Here is a 22007-nt window from a genome sequence, read left to right on the forward strand (position 1 = left end):
CAGGGTAAGGGTTCCCAGCTTCCCCCTGAAAAGAAGTCAGGACCCCCAAAGGGTAAACATGTTCATAGGGGGCTTGTTACCTGCTTTCAGTGTAAGCAGGTGGGACACCGTTGGTATGATCCCGAGTGTCCTCAGAAAGGACAGTATGTGCCACCCCGTGCACCACCCCGTCAGATGGCCAGTGTAGCCCTAGGTGGGGAGGAGATGGGTGCCCAAGGTGGGTGGGGTCCCGCAGAAATGTCCCTTGTCTCATTAGGAGACTTTGAGGTGGTCCCTCAAACTCAGCTGCCTGCTAACACTAAAAAATACAGGCAGTGGGTAACCATGATTGGCCATAATGTGGAGGCTCTCAGAGACACAAGAGCAAGTGTGACATCTGTCAAGTGTCACTTGGTCTCTGAAGAGCAGGTAGTCCCCAATGCATTCTTCCAGTTGTTGCCGCTGACAAAACAGAGAGCCATTGCAAGGTGGCTCAAGTTCCCTTTGAGTGTGGGGGGGTCTCTGGTACTCTTCAAGTAGCTGTGAGGCCATCCATGCCTGTTGGCTGTCTGTTAGGCAACGATTTAGAAGCTCCCCTTGGGCTAAGGGGGAGAGGAAGTCGCATTTAGAGATGTTGGTCTGCCTGAGTGGGCATGTGTGACCACTCAGTCTATGGCAGTTAAGGGTGTTCAAGAGACCCTGGAGCCTGGTCTTATTCTGGGGCAGAATAAGACCTTTGAAAGGCTTGTCTCCCACTTTTATTGGCCCCAGATGCGGAAGAGTTCAGATACTCATCATAGGACCTGTCAAACTTGTCAGGCAAGTAGGAAGAGTAGGAGGAGGCACAAGGCCCCTCTCCAACCCTTCCCTATAGTCAGTACCCCCTTTGAACGGATAGAGAGGGACATTGTGGGGCCACTGGACCCCGAGGCAGCCATGGGCAACAGGTTTATCCTGGACTTGGTGGACCATGCTACCTGGTACCCAGAAGCCATTCCGCTCAGGACAGTGACGGCACCCGTGGTGGGACGTGCACTGATGGGGATCTTCTCCCGTGTGGGGTTCCCCAGAGAGGTTGTGTCTGACAGAGGTACAAACTTCATTTCTAATTATATGAAGTCTCGGTGGAAGGAGTGTGGTGTTCGCTACAAGTTCACCATTCCTTACCACCCACAAGGTAATGGGCTGGTTGAAAGATTCAACCGGACCCTTAAAGGCATGATCATGGGTCTTGAGGAACCAATGAGGTGTAAGTAGGACGTCTTCTTGCCATGCCTTCTGTTTGCCTACCGAGAGGTGCCACAGAAGTCTCTAGGGTTCAGTCCTTTTGAGCCTTTGTATGGTCACCCGGTAAGAGGACCTTTGAGTTTGGTCAAGGAAGGCTGGGAGCAATCTCCCAGGAAACCTGCCCAGGATGTATACAGCTACATGCTGAAACGGTAAACAATATGCTAGATTCAAGATCCTAAACAATTACAAACAGTGAACAAAGCCAGGTCACTGTTTGTAATTGTTTTGGATCTTGTATCAAGCATATTGTTTACCATTTCAGATATTGTGCCCTACAGCTAGCAAGATACATTATTGTTTTGTAGGGGTCCCCGTTTTTCAAAATAGTATAGCTACATGCTGGCCTTCAGGAACCAGACTCAGCGTTTCAGAGATCTTGCTCAGGCGAATCTGGAAGCCAGCTAGGAGGAAATGAAGCGGTGGTAAGATCAGAATGCCACTCTGATTGAGCTTCAGCCTGGACAGAAAGTTTATGTCATGGCCACTGTGGAGCCTTGTGCGCTCCAGGACAGGTGGACCGGTCCATATGAAGTGGTGGAATGCAAGAGTGATGTCACCTATCTGGTGAACTTTTGGTCTCCCAGGAACCGCTTGCGGGTTCTGCATGTTAACCGCCTCAAGCCCCACTTAGAAAGGTCCAAAGTGGGCATGCTCCTAGCGACAGATGGTGAAATGGAGGAGAAGACTGAGCCTCTTCCTGACCTCCTGTCTGCAACAGAGCAAGATGGGTCAGTGCATGGTGTCAGCTTCTCTACCACACTGAACCCTGATCAGCAGCAAGATTGTCGCCAGCTGTTGGGGCAATTCTCTGATCTATTTTCCTTGGTTCCTTGTGTCACAGAGTGGTGCGTCCATGATGTGGACACTGGCAACAGTCCTCCTGTCAAGCACAAGGCTTACAGAGTGACTGACAAGGTTAGGGCTTACATTAAGGAGGAAATCTCCAAGATGTTTGCTTTAGGGGTCATTGAGTCCTCCAACAGTCCTTGGGCCAGCCCAGTGGTCTTGGTCCCAAAGGCTGCCTCGCCAGGCGCCACACCCGAACTCTGGTTCTGTGTGGACTACAGAGGGCTCAATTCAGTAACCAGGACTGATGCACACCCCATCCCCAGAGCTGAGGAGCTCATTGATCGGTTAGGGGCTACACGGTACCTCAACACGTTTGATTTGATGTCTGGGTACTGGCAGATCGCCTTGACTGGTGGGGGTAAGTAGAGGTCAGCAATCTCCACACCAGATGGGCACTACCAATTCCGGGTTATGCCCTTTGGGATGAAGAATGCCCCCGCTACCTTTCAGAGGTTGGTCAACCAGGTGTTGGCTGGGCTGGAGGATTTCAGTGCCGGCTACCTGGATGACATTGCAGTGTTCAGCGCCAGTTGGGAAGAACACTTGCAGCACCTCTGGGAAGTGTGGATGGCACTGCGCAAGGCAGGCCTCACTATCAAGGTGAGTAAGTGCCAGATCAGGCAGGGTTCTGTTGTGTACTTGGGTAACCAGGTAGAAAGCGGCCAGGTGGCGCCCCTACAACCCTAGATTGATATCATCCTGGCATGGGGACCCCCAAAGACTCAGACACAGGTGAGAGCCTTTTTAGGACTCACAGGGTACTACAGGAGGTTTGTCAAGGGGTATGGCAACATTGTTGCACCCTTGACTGAGCTGACTTCCACGAAGCAGCCCAAGAAAGTGAACTGGACTGACACCTGTCAGAAGGCTTTTGAACCCCTGAAGACTGCCTTGGGTACAGCCCCCGTGCTTCATGCGCCCAATTTCTCAAAATATTTCATTGTTCAGACATACGCTTCAGAGCATGGTGTGGGGGCTGTTCTATCACAGATTAATGAAGAAGGCCTAGACCAACCTGTAGCCTTCATCAGTAGGAGGTTACTCCCACGGGAACAGAGGTGGAGTGCAATTGAGAGTGAGGCATTTGCTGTGGTCTGGACACTGAAGAAATTGAGACCATACTTGTTTGGGACTCACGTCCGGGTTCAGACCAACCGCAGGCCCCTCAGATGGCTGATGCAGATGAGAGGTGAGAACCCAAAGTTGTTGAGGTGATCCATTTCCCTACAGGGTATGGACTTTACGGTGAAACACCGCCCTGGTACAGAACACGCCAACGCTGATGGTCAGTCCAGATTTTTCCGCCTTAGTGAAGAGAACTTCCAAGGGGAAGGGTAGGTCTCCCCACATTTCAGCTGGAGGGGACACGTGTTAGACCTGGCATCATTGGCGTGAGTCTCCCTTCCATTTTTTCTGATTGCCTCCTCTGCGTTGAGATATTTTTGCTGGTTATATGCTTTGGGCACTGTGGCATTGCTAATCAGTGCCACAGTGCAAGTGCTCCTTATGTTAAATTGATGTACTGATTGGATTTCATGATTGGGTTATTTGATTTACCTGTCAGCCCCTAGTACAGTGCACCATGTGTGCCCATGGCTTGTAAATCAAATGCTGCTGGTGGGCTTGCAGCACTGGTTGTGCCACACACAGAAGCAGCCTGTAATGTGTGTCTACGGCCTCCCATTGCAAAGCCTTTGTGCAGCCTAGCACTGCCATGTCGACTTGGCCAAGTGCACCCACTTGCCAGTCTCCATATTAGACACCCCTATGGTAGGCCCAAGGGCAGGGTGCATTGTAAGTATAAGGTAGGAATGCTCTGATGGGTGTAGCATGTTCTAATAGTGAATTACAGCCATTTTCGTTTTTCACTATTAAAGGCTACCTGTTCTCATAGGCCAGAATGAGCAGCTAGAATATTACACTCTTATAATCCTAACTGACTCAGGGAACACAGTAGAAATTTGAATTTAGTATGCCTGAACTCAGAATAATAAAATACATATTTTAGTAAAGTTTATTTTAATATTCTGTGTTTGCAAATACCACTTTTAGAAAGTAGGTATTTGCTTGCCTAACCATTTGAGCCTGCCTCTGCTGGGTTGTGTATTCCTTGTCTGGGTTTGTGAGTGATAGGGCTGGGGAATTCCAGGAGACCGGCTGGGGTAGCCCGGTGGTGAATTGAGAGATCTACATCTAGATGGGCGGGAGGAGTTGCACCTGGGACCTGAATAGGGCTGGGCCTTCCTTCTACAATGCTGGCCCTGTGGCCTGTCTGATGTCTCGACCCTGCTCTGTGAAAGGAGAGGAGGAATCATGTCAACAGAGTGCTCCAGAGCTGTATCTTCCCTCCCCTGTGCTGGCTCCACCTCCTGTGGGGCATCTGATGTCTCTGCCCTGCACAGTGAAAAGAAGAAGAGAGTCATTTAAACAAAGTGCTCAGGAACTGGTTTGGACTAGGCAGAGGCCTCTCTGCCTTCAGAGAACAAAGGATTTGGGGTTATAAATATTGGGACCCTGATCCCAAGAAATTAGATCACTACTGAAACAAGAAATCTTTCTGCCTAGGAGAAGAACCAAGGAAGCTGCAGGAGTTGGACTGCCCCTCTGCCAGTGTGCTGTTTCCTGGGTTGGCCTGCAGTGGTTGCTTTATTGCCGAGGGAAAGGAGAAGGAACTTTGTAAGGACTTTCATCTACAGAATATTCTCCAAGGGCTTGAACTGTACTTGCCTCCTGCTGAAGTCTCAGGAACAAAAGACTTCACCTCCAGCTCCCTCCTCAATTTCCTTGCTGGGAATTCTGACTCCAGTCTCTGGAAGCTGGAAGCGCCATGCATCGAGAAGAATCGTGTCGCCGCCGCAGCTGAAATTATCGCTACGTGGGAGAAGCTAAACTTCGTTGCATCTCTCTGGAAGCGTGTGTTCATCAAAGCTGCCTGCTGTCGCATCACCGGAGAAACGTGACACCATCGAGAGAGTCGCCATCGCATTACCGGAGAAGAGTGTCACAGGGCCTGTCGCGGCTCCAAAGTACAGAGTCGTCACAAGGCTGCCAGGGCGTCATTGCATCGTCATCCCATCGCCGCATCAAGGGCGCCATCTTCTCGCATCGCAACCAGATAATTGCATCAAGGCGCCATCTTGCGCACCGCAACGGGCCCGCAAGCCGTGAATCTAGGCATCACCTTCGCTCCAGTAAGGCTCACACCGAGTAACCTACCCTGCGCAAGCATTGAGGCAGGACGCAACCGTTCCCCCGGAACACGGAACCGACGCAACTCCCCTTTTGTGAGCCTTTTGTTTACTTTGCCTAGCGCATCCAGGTACTTTGTTGAGAACTTTGTTGCATTTACCAACAACTTGAACTAAGCAACTTGCATCATCTTTTAAGTCATCTTAAGTGTAGTATTGTGGATTTTTGTCATTTGTGGTCTTGTTTAAAACCTGTGTTGTGTTAATCTGTAGTGTTTTCACTGTATTACTGTGTATATTCACAAATGCTTAACACACTGCCTCTGAGATAAGCCTGTCTTCTCGTGCCAAGCTACATAGGGGATGAACAGGGGTTATTAAGGAGTGTAATCCCCTTATTCTGACTTAGAAGTAAGGGTCCCTATTTGGACAAAGGTGAATACCATTGCCAACTAGAGACCCCCAGATCTAACACATCCTCATACATAAAAGTACTTGTAGTTCTCACAGTACACTAGCTGCACATCAGAATCGGCTTGCTCCTATGCAATTCCTCTGTGGCTCCTTGGTCTTGTGACGTGAATGTTTAGGCCACCAACTTTTGGACCACAACCACCTCAAAACGATGATTCAGTGGAGCAGAAGACATGCACCAGTACCCATTAGGAGGCGGTAAGCCCCGGCCCTACAGGACAGAGTCTTCTGTGATACTGTAAGTACACATATCGCCATCTTTGAGGAGAACAAAGGGACTGCCTCTACGACAGTGATAGAGTGGGATACCTTTAAGGGTGTCACATAAGGCCTGTGCATCAAGATGTAGCACGGTGTAAAACATGCCTTGTGAGCCAAGAACCTCTCCTATGAACAAACAATATGAACAGCGGAAATATATGTGTGGTAGCTGCATGAAACGAGAACCTAATCACCCCTCTCTGAAAGGAGTAAAGAGAGGCGATGGTCAGACTAGGAACACTACACTATCAAATAGTAGCAAGGCTCCTATGGTCGTTGACCCCAAAGACCCCAAGAAACGGCAGTAGATCACTGGTGGGAGAGATATTGAATGTGCAAGCAGATATAAAACAGGCTTTCCAGTAGAACCAGACGTCTGTATACCAGGCTGTGTTGAGAGTGCAGGCACCCCAATTAGATGAGTATTTGAAAAGACTGACGATCCCCAAACTTAAACATCTTCAGGGACATACATCAGATGAAACCCTGACCACTGAGGAAATTGGCTTCATGATTGACTAGATCGCGTGCAACAAAACTTCTGGGATGGACGGGTTACCGGTGGACTTTTACTTCACCTACAGAGCAACCCTCTCACCAAAGCTACTCCAAATGTACCAACAGGCCAGGCAGGAGGGCACATTGCCGGGATCCCTGTGGGAGGCTATGATATTGGTACTGCCTAAGCCCAACAGGGACCCACTGGAGCTACGCTCCTACTGGCCACTGTACACCAACCACAAGATTTGCAGGAAGGTCCTTTCAAACAGGTTGCTTCCCTGCCTCTCTACATTGGCATCAAGACCAGAATGGTTTCGTACTTGGGAGGAAAGTATATCTTAACCTATGGCGCCTCTCCGGCTGATGGAAAAGAATCTCATGAATTGCCTCCATACACAGCACTCTCACTAGATATAGAGAAGGCCTTCAACACCCTGGAGTAGTTTTACTTAACGAAAGTGCTAATGTGCATGAAACTAGTCCCAGAAATATTACACTGGATTAATCTCCTCTACACCAACCCGCTGTCCCACATCCGGACAGGCAGAGATATCAGTTTATTTTGAAGCATGCAGCAAAGATGCCCACTGTCGATTACTTTTGCCCTAGCCTTGGATCTGTTCGCTGTCCTGTTTCGGTCACAGGACCCAGCAATCAGTATACCGAGTGAGCCAAATTGAGAGGACATATCACTGTATGCTGATGATGCATTTGTGTACCTCAGGAACGTGCATTCGTATCTACCACAGGTGATGGATGTTCTAGACGATTTTGGTAAGGCTTCTAGACTAAGGCTAAATTTGACCAAATCCAGCTTATATCCCATGCACAAACTAACAACTTAAAACAGGAAGTGCTGCCACAATTAGCACTGGGGTGGCACCCTAACATCTTCAGGTATTAAGCGATGAACTTACCACACGAAAATGAACGTGTACAGGGCAACTTAGGTGATATCCAAGGTTTGCAGCTCCCTGTTGTTTTGGGGATCCCTGCAACTATCGACCCATGGGTAGAGTGGAAAAGCAAAAATGCTGTAAATACATTTATACTACCCCTCTAGTTTACCTGCCTCTGCGCTTCTTCAGGCAGGAAATTGGACTCTGTTTCTGTTCTTATGGACTTAATCTGGGGAGCGGGCCACAAGAGAGTCGCGCTTCGCAAACTTTATTCTAACTTGGAACGGGATGAGGATGTACATTTAAAATACTAATAAAGAACTACAAACTACTGTGTGACTTGGAAGACGATTATTTCTCAATACAGCCCTTGTTTGTGATCTCCTTACAGTTCTCACATTATCATCTGCACTAGAAGAGATGGAGGCCTGGGGTGTCTGATCAAAGAAACTCATTTGCATACAAAGGGGGGGTGAAAGCCTGTTCACAAAGCACAACACAACTTGTTTATGTAAAAGTTTGAACATTGCACAGGGAGTGTGATTCAGTGTGAGTGTTGTATGACAGGAGCGGGCAGTCTTAGTTGCTGAGACATGGATCTCTGACGGGTGCCTCTTGAGCTCTTTCAACTGTTTGAGACTGTTTGAGAGGCAATCTCAAATTCCCGGGGCACAGCTTCCAACAGCTTCCCTCATAATCTTTGATTTTTGCATCTACAGGTGATGCAGAAGCCACCTAAGACAGTAACCTTGGTGTGCTTTCTGGAGTCAGCCTGCTTTGCTTTTCCCAAATTTTGGCCAGCAAAGGTAAATGTGTCTTCTACTGAAGTGTTCTTAGCACGCTTTTGGTAACGTGGCTTGAGCAGTATGGCCTAAGGGGCGCTCGAAGGAAAAGCAAAACAGTGGAAGTCACAAATTTCAATACAGTTTATTAAAAATAGACAAGGAACTGTAAGATTCAAACCAAGTTTAGAGCAAAAAGAATATTTAATAATTATTAAGAAGCTAAATCAAAAGGTGAGCTGTGATTTAAGGATTATTAATTAGCAAAAAACAACTGTCAAAACCAAACAAAAAGGTAAATAAATAAAAAACAAGCAGTTCTACTAAATCAATCAGGAAGTCATCTACAAAATTGTAGCTGACTTTGGTAGCTATGCTCGAGAGGACAAAGATAAGTTTAGTCTCTGGTGATGATTAACACTGGAATTTGATGCAAGGTTTTTGGCTGAATCAGTCTCAGAAGATGACGAGCTGCACAGAAGTGGCTTGAAGTGCAAAATGCCCACAGAGTAGAGTTGGGTCATCAAGTTGAACCTGAATCCACGGCCATCAAAATGTGTGAAACTTCAAGCAGTTACAACAGCTGCGAAGTCTTCGGAGCTTCCAAGTTATGGAGACGGTTCAAAGTTGATGATAAGAGCTAAAGCATGGAACCTGGCAGGCCTGAGGCATGGTTTAGGGGATAGCAGGTTCCATTGGAAACAAAAAGAAGATGGAAAGAGGCCACTCATGTGGATCTTTGTAATACGAGGCTGTGTCCTTTTGGAACAGAAGTCATTAGGACTATTTAGGAAGGGGCCAAGAATCGTTTGCATATGGCTGACCTCATCTGTAGTTAAACAAAGACTAGAGAATGATGTGGTGGGATGTTGCAGAGATTAACTACCAGTCCATCCATCACGTTTAGTTTTTCTCAATGATCAGCCCTACGTGGTACAGACATGAACAGATGTTGGTCTCATAGAGACCTATGCCAAAGGGACTCCTGCTGCAGCCCCCTGTGAGGCTCGTTAAGGCTGGAAACAGTTTGAGGTTCAAGCATTCCAGATCCTTGGGGGCGTGGCCTCAAAGTTCAGGATCAAATGGACTTTGTGGGTCAGTCATTGCTTATAAACACTCAGCAAACAAAATGCGGTGAATGGAATGAGGCCACAAATAGTTACAAAAGAATGAGGTTAATTCAAGCATTTCCATTCCACGCTGTGTACTTTTCTCAGTAGACGGTTTGTTGGACAATCAATAGAGCGGTGTCTTTGTGGCTGCTTTATCTAAATGTTTTGTGATGCTGAAAGCTCCTCCTCAGGGTTGACAGTGAGCACCTTTTATTCTCCCACATTGTCTCTTTTATGTGGAAAGGTTACATTTACAACTGAAGTTTTTGTCACATTGAGAGCACGGATCATTTTCTTTCACGTTGTGGGTTCTCTCTTGTTGAATGAAACTGAATCTCCAGCAGACCCTTCCCTGGCATTTAGAACAATGACAAGGTTTTTTCCAGGTAAGTTCTCCCAAATTGAGTGAGACCAGATTTCGGACTGAAACTTTTCCAGCATTCAGAGAGCTAAGAAGGTTTTACCCCAGTGTGAGTTCTCTCATGTCTAGTGAGAGTTGTTTTCAATCTGAAGCTTTTCTGGAATTCAGAACACTGATACGGTTTGAGCCCAGTGTGTGTTCTTTCATGCACAGTAAGGTTGGATTTCTGACCAAAGCTTTTCCAGCATTCAGAGCACTGATAAGGTTTTTGCCCAGTGTGAGTTCTCTCATGGTGAGTGAGAGTCTGTTTCAGTCTGAAGCTTTTCTGGCATTCAGGGCACTGATATGGTTTATGCCCAGTGTGGGTTCTTTCATGCACAGTAAGGTTGGATTTCTGACTGAAGCTTTTTTGGCATTCAGAGCACTGATACGGTTTGAGCCCAGTATGGATTCTCTCATGTTGAGTTAAACCGGATTTGTGATAGTAACCTTTTTGGCATTCAGAACACTGATACCGTTTCTGCCCAGTGTGGTTTCTTTCATGCACAGTCAGGTTGTATTTCTGATTGAAGCTTTTACAGCATTCAGAGCACTGATAAGGTTTTTGTCCAGTGTGGGTCCTTTCATGTGCAGTAAGGCTGGATTTATGACTGAAGCTTTTCAAGCATTCAGTGCACTGATAAGGTTTTTGCCCAGTGTGAGTTCTCTCATGGTGAGTAAGAATTATTTTCCGACTGAAGCTTTTCTGGCATTCAGAGCACTGATAGGGTTTGAGCCCAGTATGGATTCTCTCATGTTGATTTAAACCGGATTTGTGATAGAAACCTTTTTGGCATTCAGAACACTGATACGGTTTCTGCCCAGTGTGGGTTCTTTCATGTGCAGTAAGGGTAGATTTATGACTGAAGCTTTTACAGCATTCAGAGCATTGATAAGGTTTTTGTCCAGTGTGGGTCCTTTCATGTACAGTAAGGGTAGATTTATGACTGAAGCTTTTAAAGCATTTAGAGCACCGATAAGGTTTTTGTCCAGTGTGGGTTCTTTCATGTGCAGTAAGTCTGGATTTATGATTGAAGCTTTTCTGGCACTCAGAGCACTGATAAGGTTTTTGGCCAGTGTGAGTTCCCTGATGTTGAATCAGACTGCCACTAAAACTAAAGCTTTTTTGGCATTCAGGGCACTGATAAGGTTTTTGGCCAGTGTGGGTTCTTTCATGTGAAGTGAGATTGGATTTGCTACTGAAGCTTTTACAGCATTCAGAGCACTGATAAGCTTTATGCCCAGTGTGGGTTCTTTCATGTACCGTAAGGCTGGATTTGTGATTGAAGAGTTTCTGGCATTCAGGACACTGATGGGGTTTTCGTCCAGTGCTAGTTTTCTCATGTTGGGTGAGGTGGGATTGATAACTAAAGCTGTTCTCACAGTCATTGCTCTTATTCGAGTTGTTTGTTTCTCCAAGTTGGGTTTGTTCCTGGACACATGCCATCTTAAGACTAAATTTGATTTCTGATTGTGTAGTTGTTTATGTTACAACTCAGCATTAACTTCTAAAGTACATTTCAGATGCTCTTCTTAACATATATTTAACTAATGATAGTTTTTACCTGGAGATCATTTTTCTACCTTTAAAGGCACCAATCTAACTTGTCTTATTAACTTTCACCGAGGAGCCCCTTGTATTGATTAAGATGCCCTCATGGATTCATTTTCTCCAAGTTATGCCTGGGTGAATTCCCTCTAGTTTAATTAGTCTTATTTAGTGATTCTAGTTTATCACATTTGATTTAGGAGTTTTAAGGTCTTTGGGCTTTAGTGTTTGCCTGTTAGGTATGTTCGTTCATACCAGTAATGACCGATGATTAGGGCATGCCAGGGTGGTTTATGAATTATCAATAGCGTAACACTGGGCCCTTTTATACTTTCTGTGCCAGAAAATGCTTTTTTGTTCAGTGGTTAATGATCGACTTTGGAGTTACAGGACACTTTGAAACCACTCGGATCAACCCAAGAGACAGAGTTGGTGGGGGAAAATCTTCCTATATTGGAAATGGTAATCCAGCATCTTTGCTGTAACGACATCTGAGAAAGTGTATTTAAACAACCTTTTCTCTCCTCTCATCTTCAGGAGACAGAGACAAAAGCTTCCGCTTGTAAACCAGGGATATTAGTCTTTTTGACGGTTCTGTCACATCACAACACGTCTACGGATGCTGATCTGTTGGGGAGGGTTTGCGTCTCCAAAGCATTTCTCATAAACCATCAAACAGAATTTACAACACTGAGTTTTCTCAAGTGCACTGTGTAGGTATCAGTTGTGGCCAATGTTCTCCTCAATCTCAGTTTCCTGACACTTGATAAACATTTATGGCCATTTTACTATAGGGATTTGACAACTTTCACATTCACCATTTTTTCTGCACCAACATCCTCACCATTCCTGGCACATAGAATGTGTTTTCTTCTCAAGAGCTCGAGAATGTTTTAACTTTCCTTGAAATAATCCTTTTCGTTGCGTTTCACTAAATTTAAACCTTCTTTTTTCTCTTCATGCTTCAGTCACCTGTAGAAACGGAGTCAGAAATTGTAAATGAAAACAAAGAAAAAGTATTTATGACCTTATACTTTGCACAAAGAATGTATTGACAAAAACAAGCCAGGAAATCAGTTGAGTATCATTTCTGATAGTGGTGAAACAGCTCAGGGACACTGTAAATCGGGAGCTTCGGATCACTGAAACTCATAGATGTGAGAGAAAACGTAATTAATATTTAAGAAAGAAACACAAGTTGCACATATATTGTGACACAGATTCTCAGCAGCAGCCAACACTATCAATTTACAATTTCTGTGGCAAAGGCTGAGAGATATTTGTAATACTTTTAATTAATTATCTCCTGCCCACCTAGACTGTTAATCTATTCGTTTTTCCAGTGATCTAGAACAATTATTGAACAATTTATTGAACAAAGGTATTTGCTTTGTTGTAATCACTGCTTTAAATGCCACCATAGACTGACGCTGTGTCCAGTTAGCTCAGTGGAATTCACTATTTCAAATTGTGCGGATGATAAGGACTTACTTGGTGCCCAGAACTCATCACACTCCTCCGACAGGCCCCAGGCACTGCAACACCTAAAAAAGAGAAAAAAACAGCACAACAGTAAAGGAAACAAAACGGGTCTAGAAAAGAAAAACACAAAACAGAAGAAAGAGATAAAAGGCTATCTTCCACTCGCACCACAGGTTCCAGCACAGGAAACTGTGCAGCAGGTGCTTGTGAACCCATAGGTTACTTCTAAAGACAGTGCCCCCAAGGTCAGCACCAGGTGCAGCTCCACCGGTTGCACCACCCTAAAGCAAGCCTTGTGTGCATGTGTGTCCACACACATATACTGTGTCTTTTGCTTGTAGTAGATAAGACTGAAAAGGATAGTTTAGGAGGACGCAAAGAGATGGAAGTCAGATCAAGAGAGAAAGACGGCAAAAGAACAGTCAGAGGGGGGAGAGTATCACGTGGTGTAGAGGAGGAGACAAATGTGCCAATAGTTAACGAACTGCTGGGCAAAACCGACCTAAAAAGGAATCGGACCTGCACTACACCCCCAACATTTCCAGGAGGAATGTGGCTCCATCATATTATTATCAGAAGTTTGATAACAAGAAGATTAGTGTACAGAAGGAGTCAAATGTTGAAGCTGAAGAGACAAAAACAAAACAGAGATGAAGAAAGGGAATAGAGAAAGAAGAAACAGGGTAAAAGGAAACTTAAGAGTTATAGGAATCCTTACCTGACAGTTATATTTTATTTTGTTCCTCCAAGGGTGGCAGCCCGCTGCACTGCCTGGTCAGCCCAGAATACCTTGAAAGGAAGTAAATAAATAGTTTTGCGTCAGATGACTATCACACTTCATCACATTTTACAAAAAAAGTCCTGAACTTACAAAACAAAAGAATCTCTTGTTCTCTGGAGGCCATTGTGAAGCAAATATGGGTATGAATAAACACTTTTTTGGTTCACCAAGAACCATGAACCCTTGCTGGAAAAGGTCTCTGTGAATATAGAGTGCACCCACAGTCTCAGAGAACAAACCCTAACAACCCGGTCCATGTCTTCATAACCCCCATCTTTCCATTTACAACCCGTGAAACTTGCAAATCAAAACAATCTGGTTTGCAAAGGTATGTTAAATTCCTTGTACATAATTCTGCCCCGTTCATAAATCAGTCAACCAGACTCTTATATTTATACAAACCATGCTCTCGGAGGAACTGCAATTCATGCTCAAGCTGATGCAGAGTTCGAATGCTGACCAATGGAAGCAACAAAGCATCAATGTGTTGGCGCTTTGTATTTAAAAATTATCTGAAGGGATGATGCGGAGGGTCAGTGTCTAGTGAGCCCCACAAGACGGAATTCGGAATTGAACCTTCAGAAGACAAAGCTTAGAACATTGAAATGTTAAGATCTATTGAAGACAACGGAGCAGCAGCAGCAGCCTATATATACAACCTGATATTGGCCCGCTGCTCTCAACAATACAATGTCCTAATACACAGCCTCTGCCTCTCCAAAATATTTGGATTGGGCAAGAGAAGGCAGAAGATAGAGGCTGGAATCAGGGCACACAGGAGCCTCCCCCCTTCCTCGTCCCGTAGCTTGCAGTGTCAATGGCGTCTCGGAAGGAGGGGGGGTTCTGCTCATCTCCTGCATCTCCCCGGCTCACGTGAATGATGAAAAGCAGTTTAGCCGAGCCCAGGGAGAACCAGGGGCTGACTTCAGCCTCCTTTAACAGCTATTGCTGTGAATGTTCAACAATTAACCACCGTGGTCCAGCTTGCGGCTGTTAACCTTTGAACATTCACAGCAACAGCTGTGAAATAAAGGTTTCGGAGTACCGGAGGTGTTTCTACCCCCTCGGTCTCTGGGACACCATTGTTTTATTAATTAACACATTCTGCCCTCATGGTGCAAACAGTGCAACGGCCTTATAGTCAGCCGTAGCAGGCAATACTGCCCATTAAAGGACCGCTCCCTTGGTAAAGGCCCTTGCCTTTGGAGCTACAACAAGCTTCAAAGCTATATTAAAGGTTTCAAATAATTACTGAAGGCATAAACATGGTTACTCAGATAGAGAAATAATTATCATAATATTTGCAGGAGGATCACATATTGGTAACCTCTAAAGTATATCAAAAGCCAGATTCAGAAACAACTTTAGCTGTAAAGTCAATAGACAGACCACCACAACAAATGTGTGGTAAGAAATATCAAATAGCAAACTAGCATAGAACCTGCTTAGTTAGAAATCAAGGAAAAGTTCTTAAGTACAAAATCAGTAAGAGGAATGACATGTAATCTGCCTTTAGGAAAAGTGTAAAATAAAACAATTCCAGCAAATATCCCAAAACAGTACATTTTATACGTTTTTAGACTGAGAGAACACATTATTGACATGGTTCATGATGAGGTAAAATTGACAGCAATCAATGAATAGTCATGAAAACATGGCACAACAAAATGTAATGTAATAAACCACACCTACAAAATGAATAATTAATTGTGACTCTTCCCCAAAAAGCCAGAAGTAATTTTACAAGGTTATTCCCTAACATAATAACTGGATCTTAATCACAGTTTAAGTTTGTGGCCATTCATCATTGACCCAATTTGTAGAATTTGTAAAAACTCCTAGTATAGATGCAAGTTGTGGAAAATCCTTATTAATCACTTAAGGATTTTGTTGAAATTCTGAATTTGTTGAGATTTTGGCGTTCTATTCTGCACTGGGCTGTGTGACTATCTGGACTGAAGGCATGTTCCAATATATCTGCCTTTGATTCTGCATGCTCGGCACAGAGGCCAGTTGGGCTGGGACCATTAACTGAGACATCCCATTCGGTGCCATCTGATTCATGTTCCATTTTCCCAGGTTCCTGCAAACATCGCAAGGATCATGTCTTATTCTGCACATTATTAGTGTTTGAGGTATTTAAATTGCCACTGTTAGTAAAACCTATACCCTAAGCAGGGCCGGACTGGCCGTAACGGGCTTCCAGTGTTTCCCCGGGAGGCTGGAAGAGTGGGGGCTGATTGTTCAGTGCTGGGAAACATATTGGTCACTGGTGGCTGGTTTTGCTGTGGTGTTGCTATAACACCCCACAGCTACAAAAGAGGCAGGGAGCTGGTTCGTCAAAATTGTCAGGCCTGGTTTGGGTTCCCAGTTTTGATCTTCTTCTGCTTAGTAACAAAATTGTCACTAGAGTACTTTGGTTACAACAAAGTCTCATCCAGAATGTTGGACTGCAGCCTCTCACATTTTGCTGGATATGTGCACTAACCTATGGATGCAACGCTAAATGATGCGTCCTCCTTTACCCGGTCTTCGACTTTGCAATATTGTCTGTAGATCTGCATTAATCTCTTGTAAAATATAATGAAATAGTTTGAGGCGCTTCACTCTGTGGCTCTTCAATTGGCCAGTTTACAAACAACTTACACTCATTCCACAAATCTCTTGGGACAACAATTAACAAACTTAAACTCAGCTCTCGATCACCCTGCCTGGACGAACAGGTCTCATCTCCACTGCATCCCTCCTGGACAGGCCCCACCTTCTATGAACCACCCAAACACAGGACGGGCCTCACCTCATCTGCGCCCCTGGACAGGCATCTCCCCCTCTGCACCCCTGGACAGGCCTCACCTCCTCTGCACCCCTGGACAGGCCTCACCTCCTCTGACCCCTGGACAGGCCTCACCTCCTCTGCACCCCTGGACAGGCCTCACCTCCTCTGCACCCCTGGACAGGCCTCTCCTCCTGTGCACCGCTAGACAGGCCACGCCTCCTCTGCACCCCTGGACATGCCTCACCTCCTCTGCCCACCTGGACAGGCCTCACCTCCTCTGCACCCATGGACAGACCTCACCTCCTCTGCACTCCTGGACAGGCCTCACCTCATCTGCACCCCTTGACAGGCTTCTCTCCCTCTGCACCCCTGGACACAGGCCTCACCTCCTCTGTACCCCTGGACAGACCTCACCTCCTCTGTACCCCTTGACAGGCCTCACCTCCTCTGCACCCCAGGCCTCACCTCCTCTGCTCCCCTGGACAGGCCTCTCTTCCTCTGCACCCGTGGACAGGCCTCTCCTCCTCTGCACCGCTAGAAAGGCCTCACCTCCTCTGCACCCCTGGACAGGCCTCGCCTCCTCTGCTCCCCCTGGACAGGCCTCTCCTCCTTTGCACCCCTGGACAGGCCTCGCCTCCTTTGAACCCCTGGACAGGCCTCACCTCCTCTGTCCTTGGACAGGCCACAGCTCCTCTGCACCCCTGGACAGGCCTCACCAACTCTGTCCTTGGACAGGCCTCACCTCCTCTGCACCCCTGGACAGGCCTCACCTCCTCTGCACCCCTGGACAGGCCTCACCTCCTCTGCACCCCGGGACAGGCATCACCTCCTCTGCACCCCTGGACAGGCCTCACCTACTGCACGCCTGGGCAGGCCTCAGCTTGTCTGTACCCCTGGGCAGGCCTCACCTCCTCTGCACCCCTGGACAGGCCACACCTCCTCTGCACCCCTGGACATGCCTAACCTCCTCTGCCCACCTGGATAGGCCTGTCCTCCTCTGCACCCCTGGACAGGCCTCACCTCCTCTGCACTCCTGGACAGGCCTCACCTCATCTGCATCCCTTGACAGGCCTCACCTACTCTGCACCCACTGGACACAGGCCTCACCTCCTCTGCACCCCTGGACAGGCCTCTCCTCCTCTGCACCCCTGGATAGACCTCACCTCCTCTGCACTCCTGGACAGGCGTCAGCTCCTCTGCACCCCTGGACACGCCTCACCTCCTCTGCACCCCTGGACAGGCATCACCTCCTCTGCACCCCTGGACAGGCCTCAGCTTGTCTGTACCCCTGGGCAGGCCTCACCTCCTCTGCACCCCCGGACAGGCCTCTCCTCCTCTGCACTCCTGGACAGGCCTCACCTCATCTGCATCCCTTGACAGGCCTCACCTCCTCTGCACCCCTGGACACAGGCCTCATCTCTTCTGCACCCTGGACAGGCCTCTCTTCCTCTGCGCCCTGTACAGACTTCTCCTCCTCTGCACCGATAGAAAGGCCTCACCTACTGTGCACCCCGGGACAGGCTTCACCTCCTTCGCTCCCCACTCAGCCTCAGCAGCAGGAATAGCTGAGCTCTCCTGACATCAGGGGGGGAGGGGGGTGGGGCTGATCCATGTATTAATAAATTGCAGCCAAGTGAGTTGGCAGCTCCTACCTGATCAGAAACCTGTCCAGGCTCTCTCCTCCTCCTGGGGCTGGGGGGGGGAGGTGCAGATCTGGGGTCTGAGGGGGTCTGAAGATGGAGGTAACTGCACAGACAGACAGGGCTCCTTCCTCCTCTGCAGCAGGCTGGACCACATCAGGAGAGGCTGGAAGTGATGTCAGCACCGCTGCTGGTGCTGTCTCTGCCACCGCTGACCCGGAAGAGGAAACCCTTCTCCGTTTCATCCAAGGGGCAGCTCAGTGAGTTTCATCAGCAGGCTAGGATCGCCCTCTGGTGGCCGCTGACGGAAGCGCCGCCTCCAGCAGTGAATACATTTCACACAAACAAGCATTTATACCTGTAAATACCTGGGCTTTCAGATGTCACAGAAGTGAATGTTTTTAAGGGTCAGACAGTTCAAGTACAAGTCTCAAATATAGTTGCTGCTGTAGAAAGGTATTTACAGCTTCACTTCAGATGAGCATCTCCCAAACACTGATGTAAAAGACTTAAGAGTATTTACAGAAATTTGACAACTGGAAGTGACAGTCTGTATTTCAATGAATATATCTGTATTTCAATGAATATATCTGTATTTCAATGAATATATCTGTATTTCAATTATTATATCTGTATTTCAAAGAATATAATCAGAATATCAGTCAGTTTTCCAATGAAACTGGGTAGCTTAAAGTATTCTTTTAAATAATTTATTTGCAGTTGTTCAAATCCACAACATCCTAGATAGCAAAGTAAACAGAGGTAAATATCATGGAGTTTAAGACACCAGATCAGTGACAATGAGGCATAGGTAAAAGCGACAATTGAAGGAGCTTATTTCTAATTTTCCTGTGTCTGTGGCTTATTCATTATATTTAATACGGTTTTATATCCTCGAACAAGACTGAATTGTAAATTCTAATTAGGTTTTGAGTTTCTGGTTTGAGAGCACACTGTCTCCTAAAATATTAAGATAGCGGCCTCTTCCAGGCTTTGCAGTTTTGTTTCCAGTAACCACCATCCTCTCTCAACAAAGATTCACTGACAAAAATAAAGCAATATATCTTTGAAACAATTAATTCCTAAGATAGGGCAACCAAGTATGAACCAGAAATTTCTCACATAGTTTACACTGTATCATAAAAATGAGTGGGCGTTACTGGTCTGAGAAACAGGGGAGGGGCATTTCATTACTCGAAAATATTCTACTCCTTCACATAGGCCCCTATATCATAGTACACTCGTCATCAATACACCGCTGATTAGTGAGTGCATCAACTCTTTGTAGCATTGTCATGCAAGAAGCCTTGAGTGCCTCGACAGCAACATTAGTTTGGACGTGCATACATCAGAGCCCTCAAGCCTCACTCATCACGAGTGACACTCACACATTTGGAGGTCGGTCTGAAGTCTCACACAAACCTGGCCCATTCTTCCAAACTATGGAGATTAACTAGAAATTCGCACATGACTATTCGGCACAGAGCAGCCCCTCTGTCCCACATTTTATTGGCAAAAACCTCTCGTATTTTACCTTGAGTAGTACTGCACACAGTTCAGTGGAATGTTAAATTGAATGTTATGAATGTTATAATGTTATCGCTTTGCATGTGTTCTGATCATGTCTATAAATTCAGTAATGTCTCTTCCTTTGACATTGTCAAAGCCAAATGTTAAGTGACACCACTCCTTGTGAGGTCATCAGTATTCTAATTCATTTGAAAAACTTGAGAGGTCTTTTTTTTAATATCTCAATTCTTTACTGATCTTTGATATACAATCAGCATATAACACGTATGAAAGATTATCGATTCAGCAGAGTCCAAGATACTGTGTAAACTAGAACGTGTGAGAATACATTGATAACAGGAAAAACAATAAATAAAATAACCCCTACAGATAGAGTTGATGTGGCCCAGAAGATCCCGCAGATGATCAGGGCAGGAGGACGAGGGGGAACACAGGGGGAAGGGACATGGGAACAGGAAGAAAAGTCAGGGTGCCAGGCCCCATGGTCGCCCTCAAAAAAGCCAACTCCCACCACGGAATTTGTCATGAGCCAGGTACAGAGAATGAAACCAGGCTGATTGGTGTCAGCGTCTACAGCTACCCATGTAGGAAGGAACCCCAAACCTCTTCAAACTTCCACCATTGGTCAATGAGTTAACAAATATATCTTGTGTAAGTGGCCATGTCGTGCCTGTCAGAGAGCCATGTACTATGAGACGGTAACGTGGTGGATAACCAATGGTGCAAAATTTCCACCTCCGCCACTACGAAGGCCATAGCCAGGCAACTCTTACCATGGTGCATTATATCCTGGAATATTGACATTTTGTGAAGCGAGGTCAGATGGGTTGTCAATTGCGATGTCACCCCTAGGTTGGTCATCAAGGTATCCCAAACTGAGCCCCAGTAGCACAAAGTACTGTTCAGTCCCACAGGAAATGCAAAATGTCACAGGCCGGTGCACTACACCGTCAGCACCTCCAGCACTTGGAATCCTCTGCCATATCTGCTTTATAGATCCTCTCCGGCATCCAGTGCCAGTGGTGTAGGACCTTGAAATAACTGAATTTCAACCTGACCTCCTGCAGGAAACTGCCATAGTCTTTCCAAAGGTCATGGGAGTCCTCCTCAGAGAGTGAGAGGCACACCCTCTGCTCCCACACACAACATACATTGTGGGTGGTGGGGCTCCAAAAAAAGGCTGTCCATAGTGGTAACATACAATCCCACCATAGTGTCCTTGAATCCTTTCCACATCAGGATATAAGGCAACATTGGGACGGTCTCTATATCATAAGGGGGAGCACCCAGCATGTGTCGCAGGCTCTGCAAGAGCTGTTGATACTGTCAGTATTGCGAATGTGGCAGTCCATAATCACGCATGAGAGAAGCAAAGGGCCCTCTCAGTGGCAGAAAGGTTCTCGCTCATCAAGATGGTGGTGCTCCCTCGTCCCCTTTACTATTTTACAAATCTGCCGTTATACCTGTCATCGTCCTTTTTTTGACCTATTGATCGCCTGCTGTGTAACCTCATATGGAACAACTCGCACTGTGGGGTAGCACGTACTAAGTTATATTTACCGGCGGGTCAAGGGGGGCTGGCAGTACCTAACCTAGAGAACTATTATGCAGCACCTCAGCTACAGTGGGTGGCCTGCTGGGTGGAAGACAGATATCTAGCCGATACGACAGGAAACGAGACTCCACAAACACTGCACATGATCCTTATATGTCTCACCCGTGCAGCAGGAGGGATGGTTCATTCCCCCTGTTGTTGCAGGTGGCCCACCACTGTTTCTGCAGAGCTCTGTTCCTCACCAGACACATAAGTCGTTACGCTCCAGAGATTCCATTGCTTGGAACACCCTGTTGAAACAGAATTGCTGCTCCGCCTGATGTAGCGGATTGGCATAAGGCGGGTATACATACATTGGGAGACCTTTATTGAGACTGAACCCTCAGGCCATTCAATGCCTTAGTGTGAGAGGAGGGGGTGCCTCCAGGACATGTCCTCATGCATGCCTCATGGATTAGTCAGCGGCAAAGCAGATGGGGAGATATAATGCAAGAATTACAGACACATCTGGTACCTCAGTATGTCCATGTTATGGTAAATGGTAGTAACCTCACCCGCTGGTTTGCGGATGCGCGCCGCCAGCACACAGCAACAGATCCAACCCCACTATGCACAGACACAGAATGGAATACAGTACGAGCCAGCCCTACATATGTTACTCGTAATGCTAGGTTTAAACTAATTCAATATTATATAATACACCGAGCATACCTCACCCCGGAGAAAATCAATCGCTACATTAATAGAAACGATGTACAATGCACTTGATGCTTCCATTTTGATGCTGATATCACACACATGTTATGATCCTGTCTCAAACTACAAAAACACTGGGCAGGGGTAACACTACACCTATCTAATTCTACAGGTAGACACCTCTCGAACGCCTGGGAAATATGTATACTGGGCTTAATCCCGAGACATAAAACGCACAGAGCCAAGAAGTCGGTTTTTAGATC

At 46.4% G+C, this 22007-nt stretch overlaps 1 protein-coding gene across 1 annotated transcript; it reads right to left on the reverse strand.

Annotated features, from left to right (window-relative positions):
* Window positions 1–8351: 8351 nt before the first annotated feature.
* On the reverse strand, window positions 8352–18118 carry LOC144806418 (uncharacterized). The gene is made up of 4 exons (XM_078672780.1): window positions 17976–18118; window positions 13485–13555; window positions 12776–12828; window positions 8352–12256 (listed from the first exon to the last, which is right to left on the reverse strand). The coding sequence occupies exon 4, from the start codon at window positions 11180–11182 to the stop codon at window positions 9785–9787; it is 1398 nt and encodes a 465-aa protein (XP_078528906.1). The 5' UTR covers window positions 11183–12256; window positions 12776–12828; window positions 13485–13555; window positions 17976–18118; the 3' UTR covers window positions 8352–9784.
* Window positions 18119–22007: the final 3889 nt, after the last annotated feature.

The sequence above is a fragment of the Lissotriton helveticus genome, chromosome 1_2, assembly GCF_964261635.1.
Source record: "Lissotriton helveticus chromosome 1_2, aLisHel1.1, whole genome shotgun sequence".
Taxonomy (NCBI): Eukaryota; Metazoa; Chordata; class Amphibia; order Caudata; family Salamandridae; genus Lissotriton; species Lissotriton helveticus.